The sequence below is a fragment of the Candida pseudojiufengensis genome (assembly GCF_024610245.1).
Source record: "Candida pseudojiufengensis strain CBS 10847 chromosome Unknown scaffold15, whole genome shotgun sequence".
NCBI classification, from domain to species: Eukaryota; Fungi; Ascomycota; class Pichiomycetes; order Serinales; family Debaryomycetaceae; genus Lodderomyces; species Lodderomyces pseudojiufengensis.
This window is the reverse complement of record NW_026261535.1, coordinates 199668-225532: the sequence shown is the minus strand read 5'-3', so window position 1 is coordinate 225532 and position 25865 is coordinate 199668. Positions and strand designations below refer to the sequence as shown.

Here is a 25865-nt window from a genome sequence, read left to right as displayed (position 1 = left end):
CTATCATTGGAAGGAAACAATCGAGAGTACTGAATACTTCGTAGTGGTCAAATCAAATGACAAAACCAAACAAAGAGGCATGTTGGACTCGAACTTAAAACAATGAAAATAACACCTTAAGCAAACGTTTTAGCTTGTTTTGTTACAAGATATTTCCGAGAACGTCTTTTTAATTCAGGTCGAATCAACTTTGCTACGAATAACCGATAGATTCTCTTTAGTTACAAAAAAAAAAATGGCTGTGACTACGAACTGATTCCGCCCAGGATCGAACTGGGGACGTTATGCGTGTTAAGCATATGCCATAACCAACTAGACCACGGAACCAATCTACAGAATTTAGATAGCTTAGAAAAATGATATTGTTAGAGTAATAGACGTAAAAAAGGAGCCAAAAAACCGAGTTCCTGAAGATCTGAAACGGTTTACATTCTTAGACATATACCAGGTTCTTCATTTACCAAATCTTTCAATCGCACAACGAAATGAAGTATACTGCCGCTAACAATGAATCAAATCCCAGTTAGTCTTACTATAAAAAAGCAAAGTGTTAGTGGATATTTAATCAAAATTTTCAGTGATGAATTGTGAATTGAGATTAATATGTGTCTATTTTTACAAGTCCTATTCCATTACTATATACTATCATTCCAGATTGTATCATCAACAAAGTAAAGCCACGAATACCCATTCCAACTACTTATAACTCCTACCCCACTATATACACTATATATCATTAAGTTTAAAAATTCAAATCTTTTTAATACTTGATATTTGTTTTTGAGTAAATCTATTATAGCTGTTATGGTAATTACCAAAATGAAAATCAAAATATATCCATTGACTACTCTATCAACTATTACACCGGTATTTTTCATTTTCGGTATTCTTGTCACTTTTTTAAAATTGAAATAGAATATAATGTACCATAAGGATGTATAAACGACTCTAATCATCCATTCATTACATGTGAATATCAATGGAAAAAGTGAAGTATAACCACAAGCAACTAATAAATTGTAAGCTGGTAATAACTTAACATCACGACACACGATTAAAGTCATTGGGAAAATGACCAATAATATTGCTTTTTCATGAACGTGCCATCCAAACAAAAAAGATGCATAACCACACAACGTTATTGCACCAATAAATCTTCTGTAAGTGGGTTGTAGGAATAATGGTATCAATGCCATGATTTGATAAAATAATGTTAACAAAAATGTTAATTTTGCAGTGATTTGAGGTAGTATAAAAAATTCAATGTCACCAACAATTCCTCTGGTTGAAGTTTTTAGCAATTCATCATTTTGCAATAATGTCGAATCAAATTTGAACACTCTTTTGAGAAAGAACCTGGTCACAGGAATTCTTTTATAAACTTGTATCAACACTCTATCAACAAAAGAATAAATCGCCCACATATTAGGAGCCCAATAAGCATGAGTCAAACCACGACTAAATGGAAATAGTCTATCGAATAATTGAGGTAAGGTATTGTAGAATGGTAAAAATGCAACAGCGAATACTGCGATCACCACTGTCCCTAACTTTACTGAGTTTTTCCACTTCACTAAGTTCACTAGATTGATCAATGTGTTCTTCTTTTTACTCCATTTCAAATTCAAACAATATGTTCTTAGTAGAAACACAAATACTGCTGGGGCTAAGTACAAGTAAATGTGTTTGAAACATAACAACACAGCAAACCAAAATCCACATAACAAGTATTTTTTCATTCTAGCACTGTTCAAGGAAAGAAATAATATTCCGTACATCATTCCATTATATTGGAAATGAATATGATCAATTATTAATAATCCAGGAGATAATGCAAGACTTGCAGCTGCAACATACATTCTTCTTTTCATTGCATAAGATGAAGAAGTATCAATAATCCATTGTAATGCAAGGAACAACACAATTTCACTAAGAATCACAGTAATTCTTTGGAAATAAATGGTAGGTAATCCATATTGACCTTTTGCAACTATATCTAAACATCCATCTCTTTTAACAATATTAGGTACAAATTGTGATAATATCCATTCAAAATATGCAAAGAATGGAGGATAATCTAATGTCCATTGTGAAGTATTTTCTATATACCATTGAGATATTGGTAAATTTTTAGTTATAGCTAACCAATTTCTATGTACATCAAAATCTGTAGAATGATATCCAACCATTAACAATAGTTTTAATACCAATGAACATATCCATATATTTTTCAAACTGTATTTCCGTTCCTCAATTGATGAAGAATTCGTAGTTGAGTCATTTTTGACCATCTCAATTGCTTCGTAGTTTCAGATTTGGTTCTACAGACTCGAATATTCAGAACTGAAAAAAAAAATAGTACAAAATTAGACGCGTTGACTATCCAGACTATCTACAAGCAAATTATTTACCAATCTATTTCTTCTAATACTTTGACTTTCCTATCCAATAACTGTCTTGATTCTTGTTGTGCTTTCACCTTATTAAAATAAACTGAACAATCTCTATTCACACAATTATTTGTATATTGACTCATTGATCCACCAGGTAAAAAAACATTTTGAACACATTTTCTACAAAGGTTTTCAATTTCTTTAGTCTTTTCATCAATTTTTTTATAACTCATCATTACATTTGTTGCTAATTGTTCCTTATCAAATGAACAATTCAGACAAACATATTGACCACCATCTAATCTGTTTCCACAAACTAAACATGAATCATTATATATACTTACTACATTTGTTCTTGTAAATTTTGGCATTTCTTTATACCAACCTTTCACATCAGCTCCCAACAAATTGAAAATTCTTTCTAACGGAGGTATTAACATTCTGGTTATATAATATTCATAATCTAACATCAAAGGTTCGGATGTACTTAATGTTTTAATAAAATCTTCAGGAAACATTACACGATCTTTAATTCTAATTTTGGTTGAATCTCTAATAACTAAATATGGTACTCTCTCTTTATATTGAGGTTCTTTTCTTGGATCTTCTTCTGCAGCTTTACTTGAAAGTAATGCACCTGGTGGTAAATATCTTTCATCTTTATAATCACCATACTTTACAGCTTTAGCAAAACAAAAATCATTTATGGAAATCTTATTAAAAAATATTTTATAAAATTGTTTTAATGTATAGTCTTTAACTTTTGATAAATCTTTAGTTTCAAATAATATTCTTAATGCCTTTTCGGTCATTTTCTGTTGAGCAGGTACACCATCTCTTCTAACTGTTTCAATACCCTTTGCATCAAATTTTGGAACTTTTTGATTTTCATATTCATAAGAATATCCAACATACCTCTTTTTAGCTAATAAAACACATGGATGATAAACTTTTTCAAATTTTAATTGTAATGGATCAGGAAAATAATCAGTTACAAGTTTAGCAATTTTTCTACCCAGTGAAAAAGCTTCTGCTTTTGACTTACCTGGAAAATAAACAAACAATGAATCAGTATCGCCATATACAACTTTAGCTCCAAATCCACCAGATTCAATTAATTCAATTGATGTTTCTAAAATCTCTCTACCACTTGCTACAATTGCATCAGCAATATCTGAATTTGGCATTCTACCACTAAACGTTGCTGAAGTATAACCATAAGTAACATTAGCAATTAATTTTAACGCAACTTGTCTAGAATTATATAATTTAGTTAATTCTGTATCATCTCTAAATAATTTCATAACTGATTTAGTTTTAATTCTTATATTTAAAATTTCTTCCAACATTTTAGCTAAGATTGATTTTCTTATATGACTTTTAACAAATGCAAATCCATTAGGGGATATGTTTATAGCATCATCATTTTTTAATAATTCTACTATTCCTGGTGGTAAGTCTAAATTTTTTAAATATCCAATATTATTTTTTTTAGGTTTATAATTATGTAACTTTCCAATTAAAGTTGAATAACAATAATTATAAGCAATCATAATTGATGGATATAATGATTGAAAATCTAAAACTATTAAAGGTGATTTATAAAAATTTGCTTTTGGTTCCATAACTAATGGTAAACATTCTATTGGTCTTAATTCATGAACTTGAATTTTAGAAGGTGAATTTAATAATATACTTTCAGGTTTTGAAATTCTACATAATAAAGATTCAACTTTATATTGAGATCCACGATAATAATTTGAATTAAATTCTATACCAATTAATCTTGAATGTTCAACATTTCTTGTAATTAATTCTTGAACAACTATGATCTTTAAAGTTAATTCAATTCTTTTAATATAATATGATAAAGCAACATATAAATCTTGAAAATTACCACTATTTAACCAATTTGAAATTTGATGAAGCAGATATCTAGGTAATGATTTATGTAATAAATGATAACAAACATTTTCTAAAGTATAACTAGTTAATGATAAATCAGATTTAACAATTCTCCAAACATTTAAAATATGTCTTCCACTAATTTCTATATTTGCAGTATGTGTATATCCCCATCTATCACCAAATTTACCATTACTTCTATGAGATCCTCGACTTAAATCACTCATTATATTCATTTCAAAAACATCTCTAAATCTTTCAACTATATAACCCCAAGACATTGAATTTACTTCATATCCAGATAATATATCAGGATCGAAAAACTGTACCAATTCAATTAATCTTTCAATCATTGATTTTTCATGTTCAAAATATTCAATATGTTGACTTAAAGATTTACTTAAACTTCCTAATAATTTTAAATCAAATTTACCAAATACTAAAATTCCAGATTTTAATTTTGAATCATTAAACATTTCATTTGCATCATCAAATGAATAAAAAATAAATGATATTGGATCTCTTAATGGATCAGCTGCTAGTTTTGAATTAGGAGGACTAACATGAATTTCAAGATGAAAATCAGATAAATAATTAAATTCATCTGGTTTTCTTGCTACTTTTTCTGAATTATAACTAAATTTATAATCATTTGATTGAGTTATACCTGGTTCTATTTGTGATCTATATTTTAATTTTTTTTTAATAACTTTTGATTCTTCATTTTTAAGCCAATTGGAAATACTAGCTTTACTTGGTGGATCAATTTGATATTGCCAAGTTCTAGTAGAGTTGACGGGATCTAGTTTTTTCAAATTGTTTGGGTCAATTATATCAAGTTTAGGCATTGTCTCTTCGTTCTTCAATTGTACATGCATTTTTTGATTTGCAAAAATAAAAGGTCTTAATGGTATATCATCTTTTTTACTATAATATGGATCTGTATAATTGATTTCTAGTATTCCAAAATTTTGAAACAGTTTAGAATAGTTTTCCTTTTTCAATTGATCAGGTACAATCACTTCATATTCGTTTTTACCTGGTTTCATATTGATTAAAGGTGGAGAAATATTTTGAATTGGTGTAGGAGTAAACGAAACATCTTCAATTTGTGATAAAATATCAAAACTTGGTTTTTTCACAGCCTTTTCAACATTATTTTGAGTCTTCAACTGAGTCATTGATCTCATTAAAGTTTCATCAAATTCTTCAGCTGAATCATAATCCTCAATCTCATCATCTTCATCAATATTAAAAACATTCTGATTTTCATTTCCATTTTCTTTTTTATCTTCATCTTCTTCAAAATTTATATTCCCCGTATCTTCTTGATCTTCAATTTCGTTTATATCCACTCCATTCTCACTAAATAAGTTAATCTCACCCTTCTCTGTATCTGTATCAGAATCATTATCATAAATTTCTATTGATTTTTCCGGTATTGCATTTAATTCAGGAGATGATAAACTTGTAATCAGTTGCAGTAATTTAAATAAATCATTATAATCTCCCCAAATTACTAAATTATCAACAAATTTCATTTTTTCATTATGAAATTGTAAATTTTTTTCAATATCAACTGTATCAAAAGAAGTTTTAAAATCTTCTAATATATCAAAATCATAATCATCTTGAGAATGTCTATCTTTTATAATTTTTTCAGAATATATATCAAATCCCATATTTTTCAGTGATCCATTCATTTGTATTAAATAATCTAATAATTCATCTAATTGTTTTTGATTTGACCATTTAGTTGAACCAGTTCCAAAATAATTTCTTGTATTTGATTCTAATACATCAACAGAAACATCAAAATTAGAATTTTTTAAATGACATTGATATTTTAAATCATTATAGATATGTTTTAAAGATGATATATATATTTTTGGATTACCATCTAATTCATGTTTATAACCATGTTTTGGATAACCAAAAATTTTTAAATCTCTTTGATACTCATTAAATTCATTTCTTTCAGTAAAATCATCATGTAATTCCCTTGCTGATAACCAAGATCTATTAACGATGGCACTAGTTGTTATATCCATTTCTAACATTGTTTTACCTATTCTTGTAAATGATTGTAAATTACCTCCATCAACTAATACATTATCTGCTGTTATATATCTTTGTAAAAATTTAGTAAGTGAATAAATTTGGGATTGATTGTAGGCTTCTCGACTTATGTCAGTAAATAATGGAGTTCTAAAATATAATCCACGTGTATTTGGTCCTTTATTGATATGATCAGTATCAACAAATAACCAACCGCACCCAAATAAATTAAAATCAGTTAAAAATTGTAAAAGTAATGGAATATGAACTTCATAAACATATGAATATGGAGGTTTTTTCTTTTTTTCATCATTATCATTTTGATCAAATCTATATAAGCTCACTTTATTTTCTTGAAACATTCTTGCTAATCTGTTCTTATAAAGGGGAGATAGTAATGATATTTTATAAAATAATTTATAACCTAATTGGAATCCATATATCGAAACACCTTTACATATTGAAACATTTGCAATGTATTTTCTTAAAGTTTTTGATTTCTGGTGATCATCTGGTTTTCTATTTTGATCATTTTTCGCTTCTTCATTTGCTTCTTCTTCTTCTTCGTCTGTTTCCAATTCCTGTTCTTCAGTACCTTTCCTACCGCGTCTTTTCCCAAATGATTGTTTAAGTAAATTTTCTAAATATGTTATAAGGCTATCAAAAAATTCTTGACTTTGTAATTTATTATAATCAGTTTCATGACAATCAACATAAAAATAAGGATAAAAATTGTGAACATGAATTACAACATTAAATACTGATGATTTATTATTATTTGAAGAAATTTCATTATTTAATTTCCTTCTTTTATTTGGAGATAATTCAAATCCCGGTGATTTATGTTCAACATTAATTGAACCATAAATTCTGATAATTGGAACTTGAGAAACTTTTGTGTATAATTGATCCAATTTGGTAGGATAAGATTGATAAGTATCATAGTCATTAATTTGTAATTTGATTTGAGATGATGAAGTTGAATGATTTGACCAGTTGATTGAACTTACGTCAAACGTTGTGTTTTTATCGTTCAAATCATGACTTTGCTTGGTAATCATAAATCATTTAGTGGTTGCCTATGTAGTTATTATTGTTTGGTTGTAAAATTATTGACTTCAAAAGTCAAATGGCAAACTTAAATTTTTATTTTGTTTTGAAATTGGTTTTGTGTTTTAGTTTTTTGTTAGTGGGAGATAAATGAAACTTTAAATTTGTACGTTGAAATTGACTGGTAGACTATCTGACAAGATTCAAGGTCAAAGCAAATCGTCTCTGTGAATTAGGGATTTATTTGAATAAACGGATAAGAATATCCAAAGCAAGAATGAGCAAAATACAAACACACAGAGTCCAATCGAACCAATGAAATTTTTTAACTTTTATCAATGAGTTTATTACACACTGGTACCGAATTTTCTAGATAGAACTACGAAGAACTTGATAAATATATCTTGGCAAAGGTTCAAATTAAAGAACCAAGAGATTACTGATCGTTATTGTTTACCTTGAATTTAAAAAGCAGAGTAAATGGATCCTGATGTTGATTTTTTCATCTTAGGGGGTAGGACTACCTTCAGCAAAAAATGTTTTTCTAGATCTAATCAAAAAGCTGTTCCTACCTACATTAGGAAAAAAACCAATTCTGAAACACATAGGCTTGTCAAAGATTTGGCCATCATCATTTACTATAGATGGATTATTCTAACTTTGAGAAGACCATGACATCAACAAAAGTAGTTTCTTCAATTTGTATAAATACCGTTCTTAGACACGTATACGTCAGAATTGACACATCTCCCGCAAGACCAAACTAGAAGCTTAATCATTCATTAGCTCATATAAACCAATACTCAGAATTGAGATGTCAAGGTGATAAATTGTTTTCCACCAAATTATAATTTCTTGATTTATCAAACAATTCTGAAACCCGTTAATTTACACAAAATTATTCCGAGACAAATTTCATCTTTCTACAACGGAATTCGGAACTGCTCTGATTATCATTTCTCGAAGTCTCTAGGTTAAAATAGAAAGAATATTTATAAACAAGGGGAAGGGCCAAGTTTGTTTTTTAAAAGTAATTTAGTCACCTATGCAGTTGTCAATCTTATGATGATAACGATATTTAATCAAATCTAATTTTGAACGGATTTATTGAAATTGACCGACATTGTACAAAAATTTACCGTTCAAAATAGCCCTGTATTCAAGTCAGAATGTTTAAATTCACAAATAGTCTACGAAAAAAGACCTGATCATATAGCTAGTACATTTCAAATTTTGGTTTCGGTAGAAAATTTAATCAAAACAGATGTTTTAATCTAAAAATTTCGTCTTTAAAAACAAATTTCGACTTTTATATTTATATCCGAATTTCAATATTATATCCTGAAATCTGAACATTTTCATAATCAATTATAGATTTCGATCTCGAGTGAGAGATCTCAAGATATGTCATAATAACATTTCTCATTTTGTGATGAATTAACTACAATAAGTTAAGTTAGTTTCATACATCTTTTTGCTAATTTCACCTAAGGCGGTTTTTTTTAAGATGTTGTTTGAATAAAAATTTACAAAGAGAAAGATGGATTGCTTTGAATCCCCTCCAATGGAACCTGTCAAATATGACATACAACAAGTATATAGAATAGCAAAATATGTAGGATTAGAGATTATATTGGTTTTAATTTTTACAGATCGAATAGTTCAAAATTAATTTGCCTCAATGTTTAAAATTTATTTTAAAGTTTTGTAACTTCCGATTTCCTTTAGTTCTGTTTTTTTTGATTATAATAGTAGTAATTTATTACTAAGACCTCCTGCTATTATTTACAATTACTTCTGAATTTCTTCAACCTTCAAAATTTAAGGTTTTAAGTTGATTAACGCGCGGTTTTGAGTTGTTTCAAAATCTTTTTCTATGAATATCTATTACAATTGGATGGAGCTAGTCAAACATCAGTATTTTGAACACTATAACGGTGATGGGACCATAGAAATAATAAATTATCGAAAGGACTTCGTAAGTGTAATTGTGAAATGTTTGTATTGTATTTTTCTTTAAAGAAATGTATAATTCATTAAATCTTTTTAATTAGTTTAAAGGAATTTGATTTTCTTACTAATAAGTAAGTGTAAATATTCTATTGTTGTTTTCTATAAAGCTATTTATCCAAAATTGTTATAAAATAACTCATCTTCATTCCATTAAATACCAACAGATACTCTCTACTTAATCATAATACAAATATTTGATCTAATTTATACATTTAAAAAGGGGATTTACTATTATATTATATAAGGAAGATAGCGTACAATATTTTGAGAAATAAAGAAGAAAAAAAAGAATTAAGGAAATCAAGATATAAGAAATTGACTATTATTATTCCTTTAATACAATCATTCAAACGTTAATTTTGAAGGTAATTTTTTCAATAATTCCATCATTAAGATCGTACTGATTTTATTAATCTAAATAGAGTCATAATATCTAGTTATTTTATCACATCTATATCAATATTATATGACTTTATAGATTCTTTTTTGTTCAAAATCAATCTATCCATTCCTTATCAAATACCAAACCTTACTACAAATACCATAATTCTACATACTTAAGAATATAAAAATACATCAACATGAGTCATACAAATAATAATAATTCAAGTAAGAAAGATATTGAAACTCAATTTGAAAATTTTCATCTTGATGAATTTTCAAAATCAACTCCTTTATCATCAAAACCTTCAAGAAATAACTCAACATCTTCAACAAATTCAGATAAATCTACAACAACAGCTCAACCACCTTTGGCATCACCACCCATAACATCAGCATCAACAACTAATACCTCAACTGTTCATACTCCTATAAATAGTGATATTCAAGCAAGATTAATGGCTTTTCAACAAAAACGTTCAAAACCAGCATCTGAACCTTTGAACGTATATAAACCTAATAATACTTCAAAATTATCACCAGCTTTGCCTGATTCCAATCAACTAAAAGCTGGAGTTTTCAATAGTGATTCTCTAATAGAAACAATTCATAATCATAAATCAATAAATGGGAAAGAATTGGATATAAGTCAAAAGGAAATTACTTCTTCTACAAATACATCGAATTTATTTAGTAATCCTAATTCCCATCCATCAATAGTTCCACCACAATTAAATTTACCAAATAGATATCCAATGTCAAATAGATTTGCTTCAATTAATGGATCCAACCCCCAATTAAATCAACAAGGTCCAGGATCTCCACAACAAATATCTCAAAAGAAACCTTCTTTATCTCAAAGACGAGGTATGAAATTAAATACAAATGCATTACCATTAAATTCATCATCGTCACCAAAAACTTCTGCATTATCATCACCTTCATTACAACAACCACCCCAAAATACTACTGGCTCGTTAAGCTCAGCAATAAATTTTGAATCAAGTGCATTGAAATCACCAGGAGAAGATACTCCACAATCAACAAATCAATTATATGCAAATCAAATAAAACCAAAATTAGGTACTCCCAATGAATTATCAAGAAGATTATCAGAAAGAAAGAAAAAACCAAATTTAAAATTAAATTTTGATTCTTCAAATAGTAATTTACCTTCAAGAAATAATAGTTTAAGTAAAAATTCAACACCTGGTTCAATAAATTCTGATCATAGTTTTGATAGTAGCAACAATAATAGTACAATAGATAGTTCAAATTCTGAACCACAGCTACAAGGTTTATTTGCAAATTATTCAAAATATATCGATATAAAATCTGGTCAATTAAATTTTGCAGGTAAAGCATCATTACATTCAAAGGGAATAGATTTTTCATCAGGTTCATCATTTAGAGTATCATTAGAAGAATTTGAATGTTTAGATGAATTAGGTAGAGGTAATTATGGATCAGTTTCAAAAGTTTTACATAAACCAACTGGAGTATTAATGGCAATGAAAGAAGTTAGATTAGAATTAGATGAAACTAAATTTACTCAAATTTTAATGGAATTAGATATTTTACATAAATGTGATTCTCCATATATAGTTGATTTTTATGGTGCATTTTTTGTTGAAGGTGCTGTTTATATGTGTATTGAATATATGGATGGTGGTTCATTAGATAAAATATTTGGTGATAATATAGGTGTGAAGGATGAAACTTCATTAGCATATATAACAGAATCAGTTATAAGAGGATTAAAAGAATTAAAAGATAATCATAATATAATTCATAGAGATGTTAAACCAACAAATATATTAGTAAATTCTCAAGGTAAAGTTAAATTATGTGATTTTGGAGTTTCAGGAAATTTAGTTGCCTCATTAGCTAAAACAAATATTGGTTGTCAATCATATATGGCACCAGAAAGAATAAAAAGTTTAAAACCAGATGATGCAACATATTCAGTTCAATCAGATATTTGGTCATTAGGTTTAACTATATTAGAATTAGCTGTTGGACATTATCCTTATCCTGCAGAAACTTATGATAATATTTTTTCACAATTAAGTGCAATAGTTGATGGAGAACCTCCAAAATTAGATTCAACAATTTATTCAAAAGAAGCTCAATTTTTTGTAAAATCATGTTTAAATAAAAATCCAGATTTAAGACCTTCATATTCTGCTTTATTACAAAATCCTTGGTTAATTAATTCAAGAGGTAAAGAACATCATTTGGATAAAATGGTACAAGAAAGAATTAAAGAATTAAATCAAGTAAAAGATGGATCTAGCACCACTAAAAAACCAAATACTAATGCTGCTGATATACCACAAAATGCAAATAAAAATGAAAGTGTTAATTCATTATTAAAAAATAAAGTTAAAGCTCCTGCATTACATAGAGGAGGATTACAAAAATTAAATAAAAATTTTTTAAACAGTCGATAAATTACAATTAAGTTTTTAATTCTTCAGTTCAAATTATTTTTGTTTTGATTCTTTTTTTTCATCATTTGCATTAGGTATTATATTTATAGACGTAATTAAACTTTAACATTAAATAAATAAGAAAATAAATAATTTATTGTTAAATACTTAATTATACACACCGTTTTCCCATTATTGACATTAAATTTCATTACTACTACTCTCTCTTAATTAAAGCATTTTTGACATAAAAGGTCCATCTAATTCATAACCTAATTTAGCATAATAATTTCTTACCCCAACACCCGAAATTACACTTATTTTTTCAGATCCATGTTCTTCTTTTGCAATTCTTGCTGCTTCTTCCATTAATAAAGTACCAAAACCTTGATGTTGAAATTTTCTTGGATCCCTTGAATGTAAAGGAACAACAGATCCATAAACATGTAATTCTCTAACTATTGAAGTTTGTTGTTTTGTAAATTCTTTTCTAAAAGTATACTTTTTACTTGCTTTTCTTAATCTTAGCAAACCAATTAAAATATCTTGTTTTGGATCTTCATAACTTAAAAAAGTTTCCCAACCACCATTTGCATAATAATCTCTTCTTATTAATTCAACTTGATCAGGTACAACTTTATGATGAACTTCTTGTATACCAACTTCTCTTGTTCTAACATCTCTACATGATGTACCAAAATCTTTCATTCTTGCTAATGCTAATTCTCTTAAATTCCCATTTTCAACACCAGAAGTAACTAATGGCATTGGAATATCTCTTTGAACTCTATAAATTCTTGTCCATGGTGGAACTAATGCTAATATTCTTGCAATTAAATCAATTAAAGCATTTGCATTATAACTTTTATATAATCCTTGTTTCCATAATTCGTAAAGACCAGTACCTCTAATAACTAAAGTTGGATATAATTTTAAACCATCAGTTCTAAAATCTGGATTTTCAAAATATTCTTTAAATTGTTCTAAATCTCTTTCCATTCCAACATTTGGTAAATCAGGCATCATATGACTTACAACTTTATATCCTGCATCCTTGGCAACTGCAAATGTTTCACATACTGATTTTACTGTATGACCTCTATTTGTATCTCTTGCAACATCTTCATATACTGATTGTACTCCAATTTCTAATCTTGTACAACCATATTTTAACATATCACTTAAATGAGTTTCTGTACAATAATCAGGTCTTGTTTCAATAGTTATACCAACACATTTAGTCTGAGATTGTTGAGAAAATTCAATTGCTTCATCTATATTTTTACCATTAAATCCAGTTAATGCATTATGTAATTGAGTTATAAAATTTTCTCTATATTCTATTGGTAATGACATAAATGTTCCTCCCATTATAATATATTCAACTTTATCTATTGAATGACCTAATTTTCTTAATTGATCTACTCTACCTCTTGCTTGTTCATAAGGATCATATCTTGCTCTTATTGCTCTCATTGATGTTGGTTCATATCCTGTATATGATTGAGTTGAATATTCAAAATCTGAATCAGGACCTCCAGGACAATAAACACATATATTTCCAGTATATGCAATATGAGGACATCTATGAGGTTTACACATTACTGCAACAACAGCTATTCCAGAAGCAGTTCTAACTGGTTTCGCTTTTAATTTAGGTATTAAATATTTTTTATGTTGATCAGGTATTGATGATATTATATCAGTTAATCTTGGTTGATTTTTTAATTTATATTTTTTAGCATATCTTATAATTAAACCATTTAAATTTATATCTTTTGATGATTTTAATGATGATACTAATTCTAATGATATATCTGCACAACATTGTATAAATCTTTCCTTTTCAGGTATTTGTTTTGTTTGTGCAGGCATTTTGAGGTTTTTGTTAGTGAAATAGAAATGTGGATGCTGATGTATATTAATAAATAAAGGACAGGGTTTGTTGTGAGTGTAAATTGTGATGGTATAGTGAATCAGATCAATGTAGTTATTATCCTAAAAAGATAAGTCATCTTGTGTCTACTGTATAGAAAAAAAAATATAATAATTCAATAACATAAAATAAGATTTGGCGACGTACTATCATGCGACAAAATCTGTTCAGTATATTATGTTCTACTACTAAGAAATCAGACCAACACTCTGTTACTGATTTATTACTTTGATTAATGAAAGCGTGGATTGTATTATTTTGAAGAGTTTTATTATAATTTTGCTCTGTGTCCTTGTAGTTCATGTTTGTTCTTTGGTATAAATCAAATTACTGCAAAAAAAAAAAAGTTCTACCGAAGGAGAAACGATATAATTTTTCACTTACAAGATCAAGATCAGTAGAAAAGATGATCGGTTTAAGAACATCAATAAGAATCCTCCCGAACCTAAAGTCCCATTTTATAAAACCGTGCTCATCAAAAACACTAATACGTACATATGCAACATCAAACACAGAAAATGATCCTCCCAAAAAGAAAAAAAAACAAATGAATATAGCACAAGTTCCAATATCATATATTGGAGTTATGTCAGATTTATATGTTCCACCATCCCTAATTAAATATTCTCCATTAAAATGGCCAAAATTAATTTTAAGAAGAATAATGGTATTTGCATTTAATACATATAATGTTATAAAATTTAAAAGAGAAATTGGTCAACCTTTAAATTTTAATAAATGGAAAGATCAAAGCATTGAAAATTATATAAAGACAAATAAGATATTTGCTCAATCATGTACAAAATCTACTGCTTTAACTAATTCCGAAAAGAAATCATTGGAAATTTCAAAATTTTTAAATTCAAAATTAGATCAATGTTGTGGTAAACATCTTATTGAAATATTAACAAAAAGATCAGAAAATTTTAAAATTTTAAATGGTAAAATAAATTGGGAGCTAGTGAGTATTGATTCAAACCCAAAAATTACAATGTTTAATGTAATACCTGATCAAGATGGTATTGGATGTTATGTCCAATATATAATGAATTTAAAAACAACTCAAAAATTAACAATAACAAATAAATCAAACAATGAAATTATACAAGAAAATGAAACAAAAGTGAATGACTACTTAGTTTATACAATGAACCCTTTCAACGACAAAATATTGTTGGTTGGTAAATTATTTGAAAGTGATTCTGAAAGAGGTTTAAAACCCGAATTAGATGTTTTTAATCCTTCTGAAATGCAAAAATTTGTTTTAAAATCTGCAGATATTTATAGAGAAGATCCAAATTTAAAAAAAATTGAAAATGTTTGAGGGCGATCGTTATGAATGTAAATAGAAATGATTCAATGTACAAAGATTCAATAACTCGATTTTTGGTATCATTTTGTAGTTCAAAATTTGGACTATACTTGATTTTTACAATCGGTGTTTAAATTGACCCTTAATATTGATCTTAAAGAAATTTAAAGTAGCTTTTAATGTAATATATATTTTAATTTATAAACGATAACCAAAAACTACAAATTGAAACATTCTAATAAAAAATTAACCGAAGTATGAAATAACAGACAAAACACAATCTGAAACAATAATAGTCAATATCCAGTAATGACTATAACATAAGTTGAAAAATACAACTTCCCTTTTGCCTTACGTAAAGAACCTTAAAACCATCAATAAATCTTTGAATAAAAAACAAAACCGGTATAAATAAAACCTTTATAAATTAACCAACCAACTAACCTTTGTAACGTCTTTTCTTTTTAACTCTATTATAAATTTTGAAAAAAATCATTTTATAAATTTTGATTTCCACCCGAAAGTCTGATAACTTTATAAATCTAACCCAAATACAACATTTGCAACAGATGTAGGTAAATAATCTCCTTTATGATCATCATCATCGTCTTCTTCCTCTTCTTGATCTTGTTCTTCGAATTTTTTTGGAAGTTCATCATCTTCATCAAATACGGCTGTAGTGTTAAATAATTGTTGATGTTGTTGTTGGAAAGCTTGCTGTTCTTGCAATGATCGTCTAAATGAGCAAAATTCGTTACTATGACTTAAAGAATTAAATGAATGTCTTGTACTAGGAATATAATCTTGAGATGATTGAATAACAAATGAATTTTGTTGTTGTTGTTTGAAAAATTGATGATTTGGTGGTGAAATTGAATTTGGATTTGTTAAATTTGTTGAATATGATCTATTCAATTTTGTAAATGGTTGATTTAATTGGTTTATTTGACTATTTGAAAAAGAACTTGAGTTTGAATTTGTCAAGTCATTGCTGACATTAAAAGCATTTGAATATGAATTTGAACCAAAAGGTTGATAATTGCTATTTTGATAATTAATTGGTTTATATTGACTTACTGTAGTTTTTGTTTGATTAACTGGTGAAGAATTTTGACTATTAAGGTCCTTGTTATTCGAAAAACTTTTAAAAGAACTTGATCTTGCAAGACTATCATTTGCAATTGAATTTAAAGTTATTGGACCTTGATTTAAAGGTTTATCTTTGAAATTTGTAGCTTGATAATTTGAAGTTGGTGATATTATAATTGAATTTTCATCATCTTTTAACGATGAATAATAATCCGGTGAAGTACCAGTAACAGATTGTTGATAACTATGTTGTCTTTCAAGAGATTGTAGATGAGGTTGATTAGGTTGATATTGTTGTTGTTGCAGTTGTTGTTTATGAGTGTAATTATCATTATTCAAATTTTGATTAAAAATAAAATTTTTTGGATTAACTCTTGTACCATCAGGTAAATAATGAGCTAAAGCACATTTTAAACCAAATTTACAATTTCCCTTTAAAAAATATTTACATGGTAATTTATCTGCTGCTAATGCACCTTCAATATTATGACTAAAAGGACAAGAATCTCCAGCTTGACATATTCCTTGTTTAAAAAATTTACAAGGAACATGACTTAAATTTTTATTATTTGATGAGTTTATACCATTTGTAATTGGAACTGAACCTGGTGGACCTGTATTTGGAGGTAAATCAGCACTTAATGAACTAAGATCAAAAGATTTTGATGAACTATGGCGAGGTTGTTGTTGTGGAGTATGGTGCTGTTGTTGCTGTTGATGTTGATAATTTTGATGCTGATGTTGAGGTTGCAGTTGTTGTCTATAATTAAGCAAGGTTGAGGTTTGATGTTGTTGTTGTGGTGAAGTATCAAAATTGTGGAATTGATTATCTTGATAGTATGGCGTTGCTCTCATTTTATATTTATTGTACTGATAAGGGAAAACTATAATGAAATTTGTTTCAAATTGAAGGATGAAGGTTCAATACCTTCAGTAGTAGTTACAATGTCTTTTAAATAACTTATTAGGTCTATCTATGATCTATATTGGTCTCTAATATCTTTGATTTGGAAAAAAGGAAAATAAAATTAATAAATCTAATCTTTTTATCTTTAAAAATTCTAGAAATGAAAAAAATGTATGGAATTTTATAAAAGCTTTAAACTTTTTTATTGATTAATTTGATAGATCTTTGATCAGATATGAATTAAATGGTACAAAAATCACTGAATATCTTCTCAAATTATAGAAGAACTATGAATGAGTGACTTAGGTCCTGGAAAAGGTATATCGAAATATAGTTTGATTTAGATAAAGATTTTGATAATTAAATTAGGCTTAAGGAGGAAAAAAATTAAGTACTTTAGTATTAGATAACAAATATATTACTTACATTTATTACATTAATAATAGTTACCTGAAGTCTAATGAAATTTAGTGTATAAAGTGTTAAAAATGTGAAGTATAATACGATAGACTAACTAAACTAACTAAGTAATTCATTAATTAATTCATGAGTTATGGTACACATATTGTATTTGAAATTGAAAAAAGATAAGGAATTGTGGATAATATTACGTAAGAAACAATGTTTCATTACGTAAATAGAAGTATTTTGTGTCACTTTTTAATAGATAAGATAAAGATTGTTGATCTTGACTCATTAAACTACAAAAAACGATAGAAAGTTTGAATTCCGACTCCCTCAAGGGTTGTGCTAAAGCTTATATTACTACTGTGAGATAGAGTTACAACAATGTTATCGAATTAGACAGACCTTAGGTAACAAAATATGCAATACAAAAACTGTGGGAGATAACTTAGGGGGTTGTATTTTTTTCAGATTTCAGATTTCTTTTTTTTTTATTTTTTTGACTTGATCTGTGGATCTGAAAAATTGGTTCAGATCTGGAGAAATCTTAAGCGATTAAATTCACTTTCTATATTTGTCTTTTCAGCAGTTTGCAGTTCATTTTGAGTTCTGGCTCTTACTCGAAGTGTTCTTGAAATTTGGTGAAGTCTTGATTTTTAAAATAGAATCCCACGAAACCAAAAAATAGGAGGGGAAAAATTAACGTTCCCAACCATTGCATGATAAAAGTCGAAAATCTTGAAATAAAAACGGCCTTCTAATAATTCAAATCCAGATGCATATCCTTGATTTTGCAAGACCATTTGAGCATTTCCGACTCAAACTCGGGGATACCATTAACTTCGCTGTAACTTTGAACTCTCAGGGAGTTATATTGCAATTAACCAAAGCAAAACTCTCAGAGGAAATAATAGACATAGATCTAATGCTTGGATTGAAAAAATTTCATCTTTGCTGCTGGGGCTTACCGTAAATCAGAATCTTCAAAAAAGTCTACACTTTAAAATAAAATTTTCAAATTAATAATTTTTTATTGAATCAATATACTTTAACGACGATCACTTGATCCAATACCTCTTTTACCACTAAATAAATGTTTTGGTAAAGCAGCAGTAGAATGTCTATCACCTTCACCTTGTCTTGCCATTCTATTTCTTTCTCTTCTTTGTATTTTAGCTAATCTTTCTGCTTGAGATCTTAATGCACCATCATTAACACCATCATTTAATCTATCTGTTTGATTTACAGCTTGTTTCTTTTTAGCTAATTTTCTTGATTTTATACCTTGATTTTGTTTTAATATATCAACACCTGATATACTTGAATCTTCATGTTTCCTTTTTTTACCAATTTTTAATTTATCAGTATCATGACCTATATTATACATATGTTCTTCAAATTCTCCAAAAGATTTTTTGATTTGATCTCTTGGCATTATAGCTTTATTTTTTAAAGATTTTCTATTTCTACCTTCTATTATCATTGTTTTTTGTTTATTCCTTATCCATTGAGCTTTATCTCTTATATCTTGTAATTCTTCATTATCCATATTTTCATCTTCTTCTTCATCTGAATCATAAAATCCTTCTTGTTCTAATCTTTCTTCTTCTTCTTCTAATGCTTGTAATTTTGCAGAAATATCTGGATCTAAATAATCATAAACATTTTTACCATCTAAAAATTCTGGCATTGTATCTTGTTTCCATTCTTCTTCATCTAATATATATTTATCTTTTAAATTTATATTGAAAACACCAGCTCCACCATTTTCAAATTCATAATCTTTTGCTAATTTTCTTCTATCTGGATCATTTATATCATATTTACTTAAATCTTTAATACCTTCAGGAATATATGGTAATCTTTCAACATCATCTCTTTGTTGAGGTTTCGCAACATGAATTTTATTTAATACATTATTAATTCTTGCTGTTCCTTTTAATTTTTGTTCAATTCTTGCAGTTAATAATTTTTCACAAGCATGATTACGTACTTGCATAACATTTTCTTCTTCATAACATGAAGTTTGCATTATTTCAACTCCTAGAACTACTTTTAAAGTATCTAAAAGATCTTGTTTTTCTTGATCTAAATCTTCAATTTTTATAATATCTGATTTATTCATTACAATCATTACTGATTTATTTGCAAATAATGGTTTTATTGAATGAAATAATTTAACTTGTGCTTCAATTGAAAATCCACATTGTTCAGATAAATCCATAAAATATAATACACATGATCTTAAATGTGCTATAGCATATATACTTTGCATCTCTATATTATTCATTTCTTCAGTTGGTCTATCTAATATACCTGGAGTATCTATAGCTTGAAATCTAAGATATTTATAATCAAAATGTCCAACATATAACGATTTAGTTGTAAAAGCATAAGGTTGAACTTCAACATCAGCTTTTGTAATACATCTTAAAAATGATGATTTACCAACATTTGGATATCCACAAATTAATAAAGTTCTAGTATTTGGATCAATAGATGGTAATCTACCTAAATGTTGTCTAACTTGTTCTAAATAAATAAAAGGATCTTTTAATTTTTTTGTTATAGTAGCCATACGACCTAAAGCAGCTCTTTTTAATTGTTTACATTGATATAATGATTGACCAAATTTTAATAATCTATTATAATCTCTACTAACTTGTTCAATTAATGTTTTAGCTTTTGATACAGCAGCTAATGAAACTTTATAATGATTTTTTTCATATAATGTATCCATTAAATCACGATGAAAAGGATGAACATCATTAATATTTGGAAATCCACTTAATAAATCATTAAATTTTTCAACAAATCCTTCAGCTGTAAATTTAACTTTTCTCATATAAAAAGCTCTGATACGAGTTATTTTGAAACCAGGTCTTATAACTGTTGGTGTTTTTCTTTGAGTTCTATTTAATATTATATCCAACATCTCATTTGATGTTGGAACAGGAGGTATATCCTTCCAAGATAATTGCATCTTTACTAATTATATTTGTGATGTATATTAAGGTTGTATAGTATGTAATCTGGTTGTAAAGTTTAAAATGTAGTATGATAAAAATATTAGAGATGAGGTTCAAAAAAAATTAAAAAATTATGAAGAGATAAAAAGTTGATAATGGTGACAAATCTAAACGAGAGTGAGAACAAAAATTTTATTTATTTTTAGTCGTGCTCAACAGATCTGGGTGCCTGCTCAATAAAAATTAAAAAAAATTGGTTCCGTGGTCTAGTTGGTTATGGCATATGCTTAACACGCATAACGTCCCCAGTTCGATCCTGGGCGGAATCATCTGCAAAAACATCATTCAATTTTTTTTTTGGCTTTAGCAAACTCTTTTTTACTTTTTCTAAATCGAGGAAAGATTATATCAACTACATGTGTAGCCTTTGTGATTTGAGTGGATATAGTCTTGTTTTTTTGTAAATTCGGGTCAACTGGAATTTCAAATAATTATGCTTTTCAGAAACGGCATTAGGCGGCTTGAACAAGTTATTATATAAAAAAAAAAAATGAGAATGTCTACCTCGTATCAGAGAATGAAATTTCCTAAACTATTTTTAGATCAATTTCGAGTCGCCTAGCAACGGGACTGTAATTTAGTGAACAGGACATCATGGATAATCAAATGATTAAAAGTGGTTATGAATGGATGAAGTAACTATTAGAACTATTTATTTAGTTTTATTCTAAAATTTTGTTAGCAAAACTAAATTGATAGCAATCTTGTCTATTGTTTATAAAACATGCGTTAGGAACAATTTACTCCGGAGTTATATATGATTAAAATTATAAAATTCCTTTAACATTCTAAATATTTCTACTATGAATCTTAAATTTTTCAAGAATTTAATCAATTCTACAATCAATTCAACAATCAATTGACCAACCAAAAACAATGTCAGAAGAAACAATTACATTAGGTAGATATTTATTCGAAAGATTAAATCAAAAACCAATAAATATTAAAAATATTTTCGGAGTACCAGGAGATTTCAATTTAGCTTTATTAGATAAAGTTTATGAAGTAGAGGGTATGAAATGGGTTGGAAGTGTTAATGAATTAAATGCTGGTTATGCAACAGATGGATATTCAAGAGTGAGAAATGGTCTTACCCCTGAAGGTTCAGCAATTGGTGCTGTTGTCACAACATTTGGTGTAGGTGAATTATCAGCAGTCAATGCCATTGCAGGTTCATATTCCGAACATGTTGGTTTAGTTCATATTGTTGGTACACCATCAGTTGATGCTCAAGCAAATGAATTATTATTACATCATACTTTAGGTAATGGGGATTTTACAGTTTTCCATAAAATTGCATCATTTATAAGTGCTACAACTGCTGCATTAAAAGATCCAAACGAAGCACCAAAAGAAATTGATAGAGTTATAGAATCAGCTTTCATTAATCAAAGACCAACTTATTTAGCATTCCCATCTAATTTATTTAATGCTAAAGTACCAAAAAAATTATTAGATAAACCATTAAATTTAACTCCACCACCAAATAATGAAGAAATACAAACTGAAGTTTTAGGTGAAATTTTATCATTAATTTCAAAAGCTAAAAATCCTGTAATTATTGTTGATGCGTGTTGTGCAAGACATAATGCTACTTATGAAGCTAATAAATTAATTCAATTAACTAAATTCAAATTTGCTATTACTCCAATGGCAAAAGGTTCAAGAGATATTGATGAAAGCGATCCAAAATTTGTTGGTGTTTATTTGGGAGATTTATCATATCCAGAAACCAAAAAATTGGTTGAAGAATCTGATTTAGTTTTATCATTGGGTGCTGTTTTATCTGATTTCAATACTGGTGCTTTTTCATATGCTTTACCTTCTTCAAAAGTTGTTGAATTTCATTCAGATTATACTAAAATTAAAAATGCTCAATATCCAAAAATTAGAATGAAAGAATTAGTTGGAAAATTAGTTGAATCACCAGAATTGAAAAAATTTGTTGAAAGTTCAACTCCAAAAACAAATGATTGGGAACAATTACCAGCTGTTAAATTAGCAGATGATCATAAAATCACTCAAGCTTGGCTTTGGTCTAATTTAAGTTCTTGGTTAAAAGATGGTGATGTTGTAATAAGTGAAACAGGTACATCAAATTTTGGTATAATTCAAACTAAATTTCCTAAAAATGTAATTGGTATTTCTCAAGTACTTTGGGGTTCAATTGGTTATTCTTTACCTAGTGCTCAAGGTGCTGCCACAGCTATTCAAGAAATTGACCCAAAAAGAAGAGTAATCTTATTTGTTGGTGACGGTTCATTACAATTAACAGTACAGGAAATTTCAACAATGGCAAGAAATAATAATAATCTTTATATATTTGTTTTAAATAATAATGGTTTTACAATTGAAAGATTTATTCATGGTAAAACTGCTCAATATAATGATATTCAAGAATGGGAATATACAGATTTATTAAAAACTTTTAAAGCACCAGATTTTAATACATATAAAGTTGGAAAAGTTGGTGAAATTTCAAAATTATTTAAAGATGAAGAATTTAATAAAAATGATAAAATAAGATTAGTTGAAATCAAATTGGATACTTTAGATGCTCCAGAAAATTTAATTAAACAAGCTGAAATGTCATCAAAAGTTAATGATAAATAAAGCATTGAAGGAATATAGTTTATAGATATTTAGGACGATTGTAATAAGACATATTAATTAATTCTAATTTAATTTTTACTATGAAAAATGTAATCAGGGAATAATGCTTCCCAATCCTCATTAAATAGGTCTGATGTCATCAAAACTGGTGGACCACCAAGGAAATCAATATTATCATCCAATAAAACATTTGTGAAATTTTGTGAATCAACACTAGAAACAGGAGAAGCTTGATAACTTGTTGTAGCAAGTTTGTTAATTTGTAATACAGGTTCTGTCTTTATAGTATTACCATTTGTATCCCCAACATAATTTTGTTTTAATTTATCCTTGATTAAATTATACGATTTATCAGCTAGTTTCCATGTTTTTGAACAACCCAATAAAACACTCATAAAAAAATGAAGCCTTTCCTTATGTTCATTGACTTGAGAAAAAGTTGAATTAGTTAAAAGAATAATTGAGATTGATAAAATGGATGAATAAACAATAAATATTGATGCTCTTCTATAACCATGCTCTGATTCGAATTTCCGTATAGATTCATATAAATCTTCAATCACATTTAAACATATTGATAATGATGAAAGAACATTATTTGCATCTGCTTCGAGCCCGACAAAGGGACGGTTTAAACAAAGTAGTAAAATATAATAGTAATATCGTATACCTGAATAAGTGGGATTTTCTGCATTTCTCGACAATGTATTTTTATCCCATTTCAAATCATCAGGTAAATTTTGTTTCCAATTCATTATTTGGGAATTATATTCATACAATTTATCTAATCTTGATTCAAGATTGATTTCTTCATTTGATTTATCATCCACGTCAGTTTTAGTGAAAATGTCATTCAATATGTTGTCCGATATATTAATTAAATTAATTATTTGATTTAACGGATCACCAATATAAGATTTATTTGACTCATTAGTTATTTTACCATTCTTCTTTTCATACCCATTATAAGTGAAACCATCAATCCATTCTAAATCAGGTAAGTCTTTAGTTTCTGGAATTGATGCATCTGACATTTTCAAAATTGATGGTCTTCCTAAGACTAAACTTATAAAATGATCAGCCATATAACAACCCCAATAAATTCTTGATCTTATTGCAACATCCAATTCATCCAAACTTTCCTTTGATTTTACAAACCAAACTTCAGGATTTAATTGAAATCCAATATCAAACCCCATTCTCATTGCATTCCCCAGTAGCATCCAACCACTTGAATTCAGTCCATTACATATATCAAAAAATGCTAAAAGCATAAAACTTTGTAATGATGTTATTGATGGTTGACTTAAAGATTGTAATAATAATGCTTTAGCTTCTTTATAATATTCTTTTGATTTATTATATATTGAATCTTTGGCCATTCTTGAACCTAATGCACATATACTTAATATTAAAATTTTTGAACAATATAGACTTAAAGCAGTTGGATTGAAGAAATCTATTAGAAATGCTTCTCTGAAAATAAACATATTATGATCTGGATATTGCCACGTGAAAAATAATTGTATACATTTTAAAATTTCAGGATCTTTATTCATTTTATTTATTACATTTATTTCATTTTCACGTTTCAGTGAATTTGTATTGTTTTTTATAATGTTATTATCATATACAGATGTAGGACCGTATATTGCTTTAGTTTCATCAACGTCATCATTGTGATCCGCTATTGCTGAAGTGCTAATTCCAGATTCTGTCTCTTCATCATCATTAATCAAATTAGTCAAATCTGTATTTTTTAATAACTCTGTTTGTTTTTCACTATCCAATTGTTTCAACTCATTGATGAATGCCCTAACATTTTTCAATTGATTTTCTATCTTATTTACATAAGTTAATGTTGGTCTTTTCTTCCTCATATCCGAAATTGTTTGAATACATTCAACTTGAGCTTTTAAACATCCAGCACAAGGAAGTGTACCATCACATTTCACTTTTTTACTTCGACATCTTTGACAACTTAGTTTTTTGATGGGTTTTAAATGTGAACTTGATCCATTGTTGTCCTCCACTTCTTTGCTTAGTTTTCTCTTTTTAGATTCTGGCATTAATATGATTGAAATATTTTGAGTATAATGTTTACAAATTCGTGTTTAGATGAAATGTTTCACATTTTGTTTTTTCGAAAGAGATAAAGAAATAATATTTACGAGAAATGTTTGAAACATCAATCAAGACCTAAACTTCGTTTCACATTGTAATATTTGTCCGATTTGAATATTCCTCAAATCAAACAGTTATTAAAGCAAAGCATATCTCCCTTATCGTTTTCGTCTATTTTTGTCTATTTTCTCTATTTGTCTAAATGTACATAAATTTAA

At 27.7% G+C, this 25865-nt stretch overlaps 9 protein-coding genes across 9 annotated transcripts; 3 read left to right on the top strand and 6 right to left on the bottom strand. All coding sequences in view use genetic code 12, as the record gives it.

Moving 5' to 3' along the window:
- Positions 1 to 635: 635 nt before the first annotated feature.
- ALG8 (dolichyl-P-Glc:Glc1Man(9)GlcNAc(2)-PP-dolichol alpha-1,3-glucosyltransferase) lies at positions 636 to 2291 on the bottom strand (the record flags this gene model as incomplete). Its single annotated transcript, XM_051759167.1, has 1 exon — positions 636 to 2291. The coding sequence occupies one exon, from the start codon at positions 2289 to 2291 to the stop codon at positions 636 to 638; it is 1656 nt and encodes a 551-aa protein (XP_051613072.1).
- A 116-nt stretch (positions 2292 to 2407) lies between these two features.
- REV3 (Rev3p) lies at positions 2408 to 7417 on the bottom strand (the record flags this gene model as incomplete). Its single annotated transcript, XM_051759166.1, has 1 exon — positions 2408 to 7417. One exon carries the CDS (start codon positions 7415 to 7417, stop codon positions 2408 to 2410), a length of 5010 nt encoding a protein of 1669 aa, XP_051613071.1.
- A 2583-nt stretch (positions 7418 to 10000) lies between these two features.
- PBS2 (mitogen-activated protein kinase kinase) lies at positions 10001 to 12253 on the top strand (the record flags this gene model as incomplete). The annotated part of the gene is made up of 1 exon (XM_051759165.1): positions 10001 to 12253. One exon carries the CDS (start codon positions 10001 to 10003, stop codon positions 12251 to 12253), a length of 2253 nt encoding a protein of 750 aa, XP_051613070.1.
- A 210-nt stretch (positions 12254 to 12463) lies between these two features.
- Positions 12464 to 14107, bottom strand: ELP3 (Elongator subunit; the record flags this gene model as incomplete). Its single annotated transcript, XM_051759164.1, has 1 exon — positions 12464 to 14107. The coding sequence occupies one exon, from the start codon at positions 14105 to 14107 to the stop codon at positions 12464 to 12466; it is 1644 nt and encodes a 547-aa protein (XP_051613069.1).
- A 608-nt stretch (positions 14108 to 14715) lies between these two features.
- On the top strand, positions 14716 to 15492 carry KGF55_004277 (uncharacterized protein; the record flags this gene model as incomplete). The annotated part of the gene is made up of 1 exon (XM_051759163.1): positions 14716 to 15492. One exon carries the CDS (start codon positions 14716 to 14718, stop codon positions 15490 to 15492), a length of 777 nt encoding a protein of 258 aa, XP_051613068.1.
- A 522-nt stretch (positions 15493 to 16014) lies between these two features.
- On the bottom strand, positions 16015 to 17424 carry KGF55_004276 (uncharacterized protein; the record flags this gene model as incomplete). Its single annotated transcript, XM_051759161.1, has 1 exon — positions 16015 to 17424. One exon carries the CDS (start codon positions 17422 to 17424, stop codon positions 16015 to 16017), a length of 1410 nt encoding a protein of 469 aa, XP_051613067.1.
- A 1505-nt stretch (positions 17425 to 18929) lies between these two features.
- Positions 18930 to 20864, bottom strand: NOG1 (putative GTPase; the record flags this gene model as incomplete). The annotated part of the gene is made up of 1 exon (XM_051759160.1): positions 18930 to 20864. One exon carries the CDS (start codon positions 20862 to 20864, stop codon positions 18930 to 18932), a length of 1935 nt encoding a protein of 644 aa, XP_051613066.1.
- A 922-nt stretch (positions 20865 to 21786) lies between these two features.
- Positions 21787 to 23523, top strand: KGF55_004274 (alpha-keto acid decarboxylase family protein; the record flags this gene model as incomplete). Its single annotated transcript, XM_051759159.1, has 1 exon — positions 21787 to 23523. The coding sequence occupies one exon, from the start codon at positions 21787 to 21789 to the stop codon at positions 23521 to 23523; it is 1737 nt and encodes a 578-aa protein (XP_051613065.1).
- A 68-nt stretch (positions 23524 to 23591) lies between these two features.
- On the bottom strand, positions 23592 to 25592 carry TEA1 (Tea1p; the record flags this gene model as incomplete). Its single annotated transcript, XM_051759158.1, has 1 exon — positions 23592 to 25592. The coding sequence occupies one exon, from the start codon at positions 25590 to 25592 to the stop codon at positions 23592 to 23594; it is 2001 nt and encodes a 666-aa protein (XP_051613064.1).
- Positions 25593 to 25865: the final 273 nt, after the last annotated feature.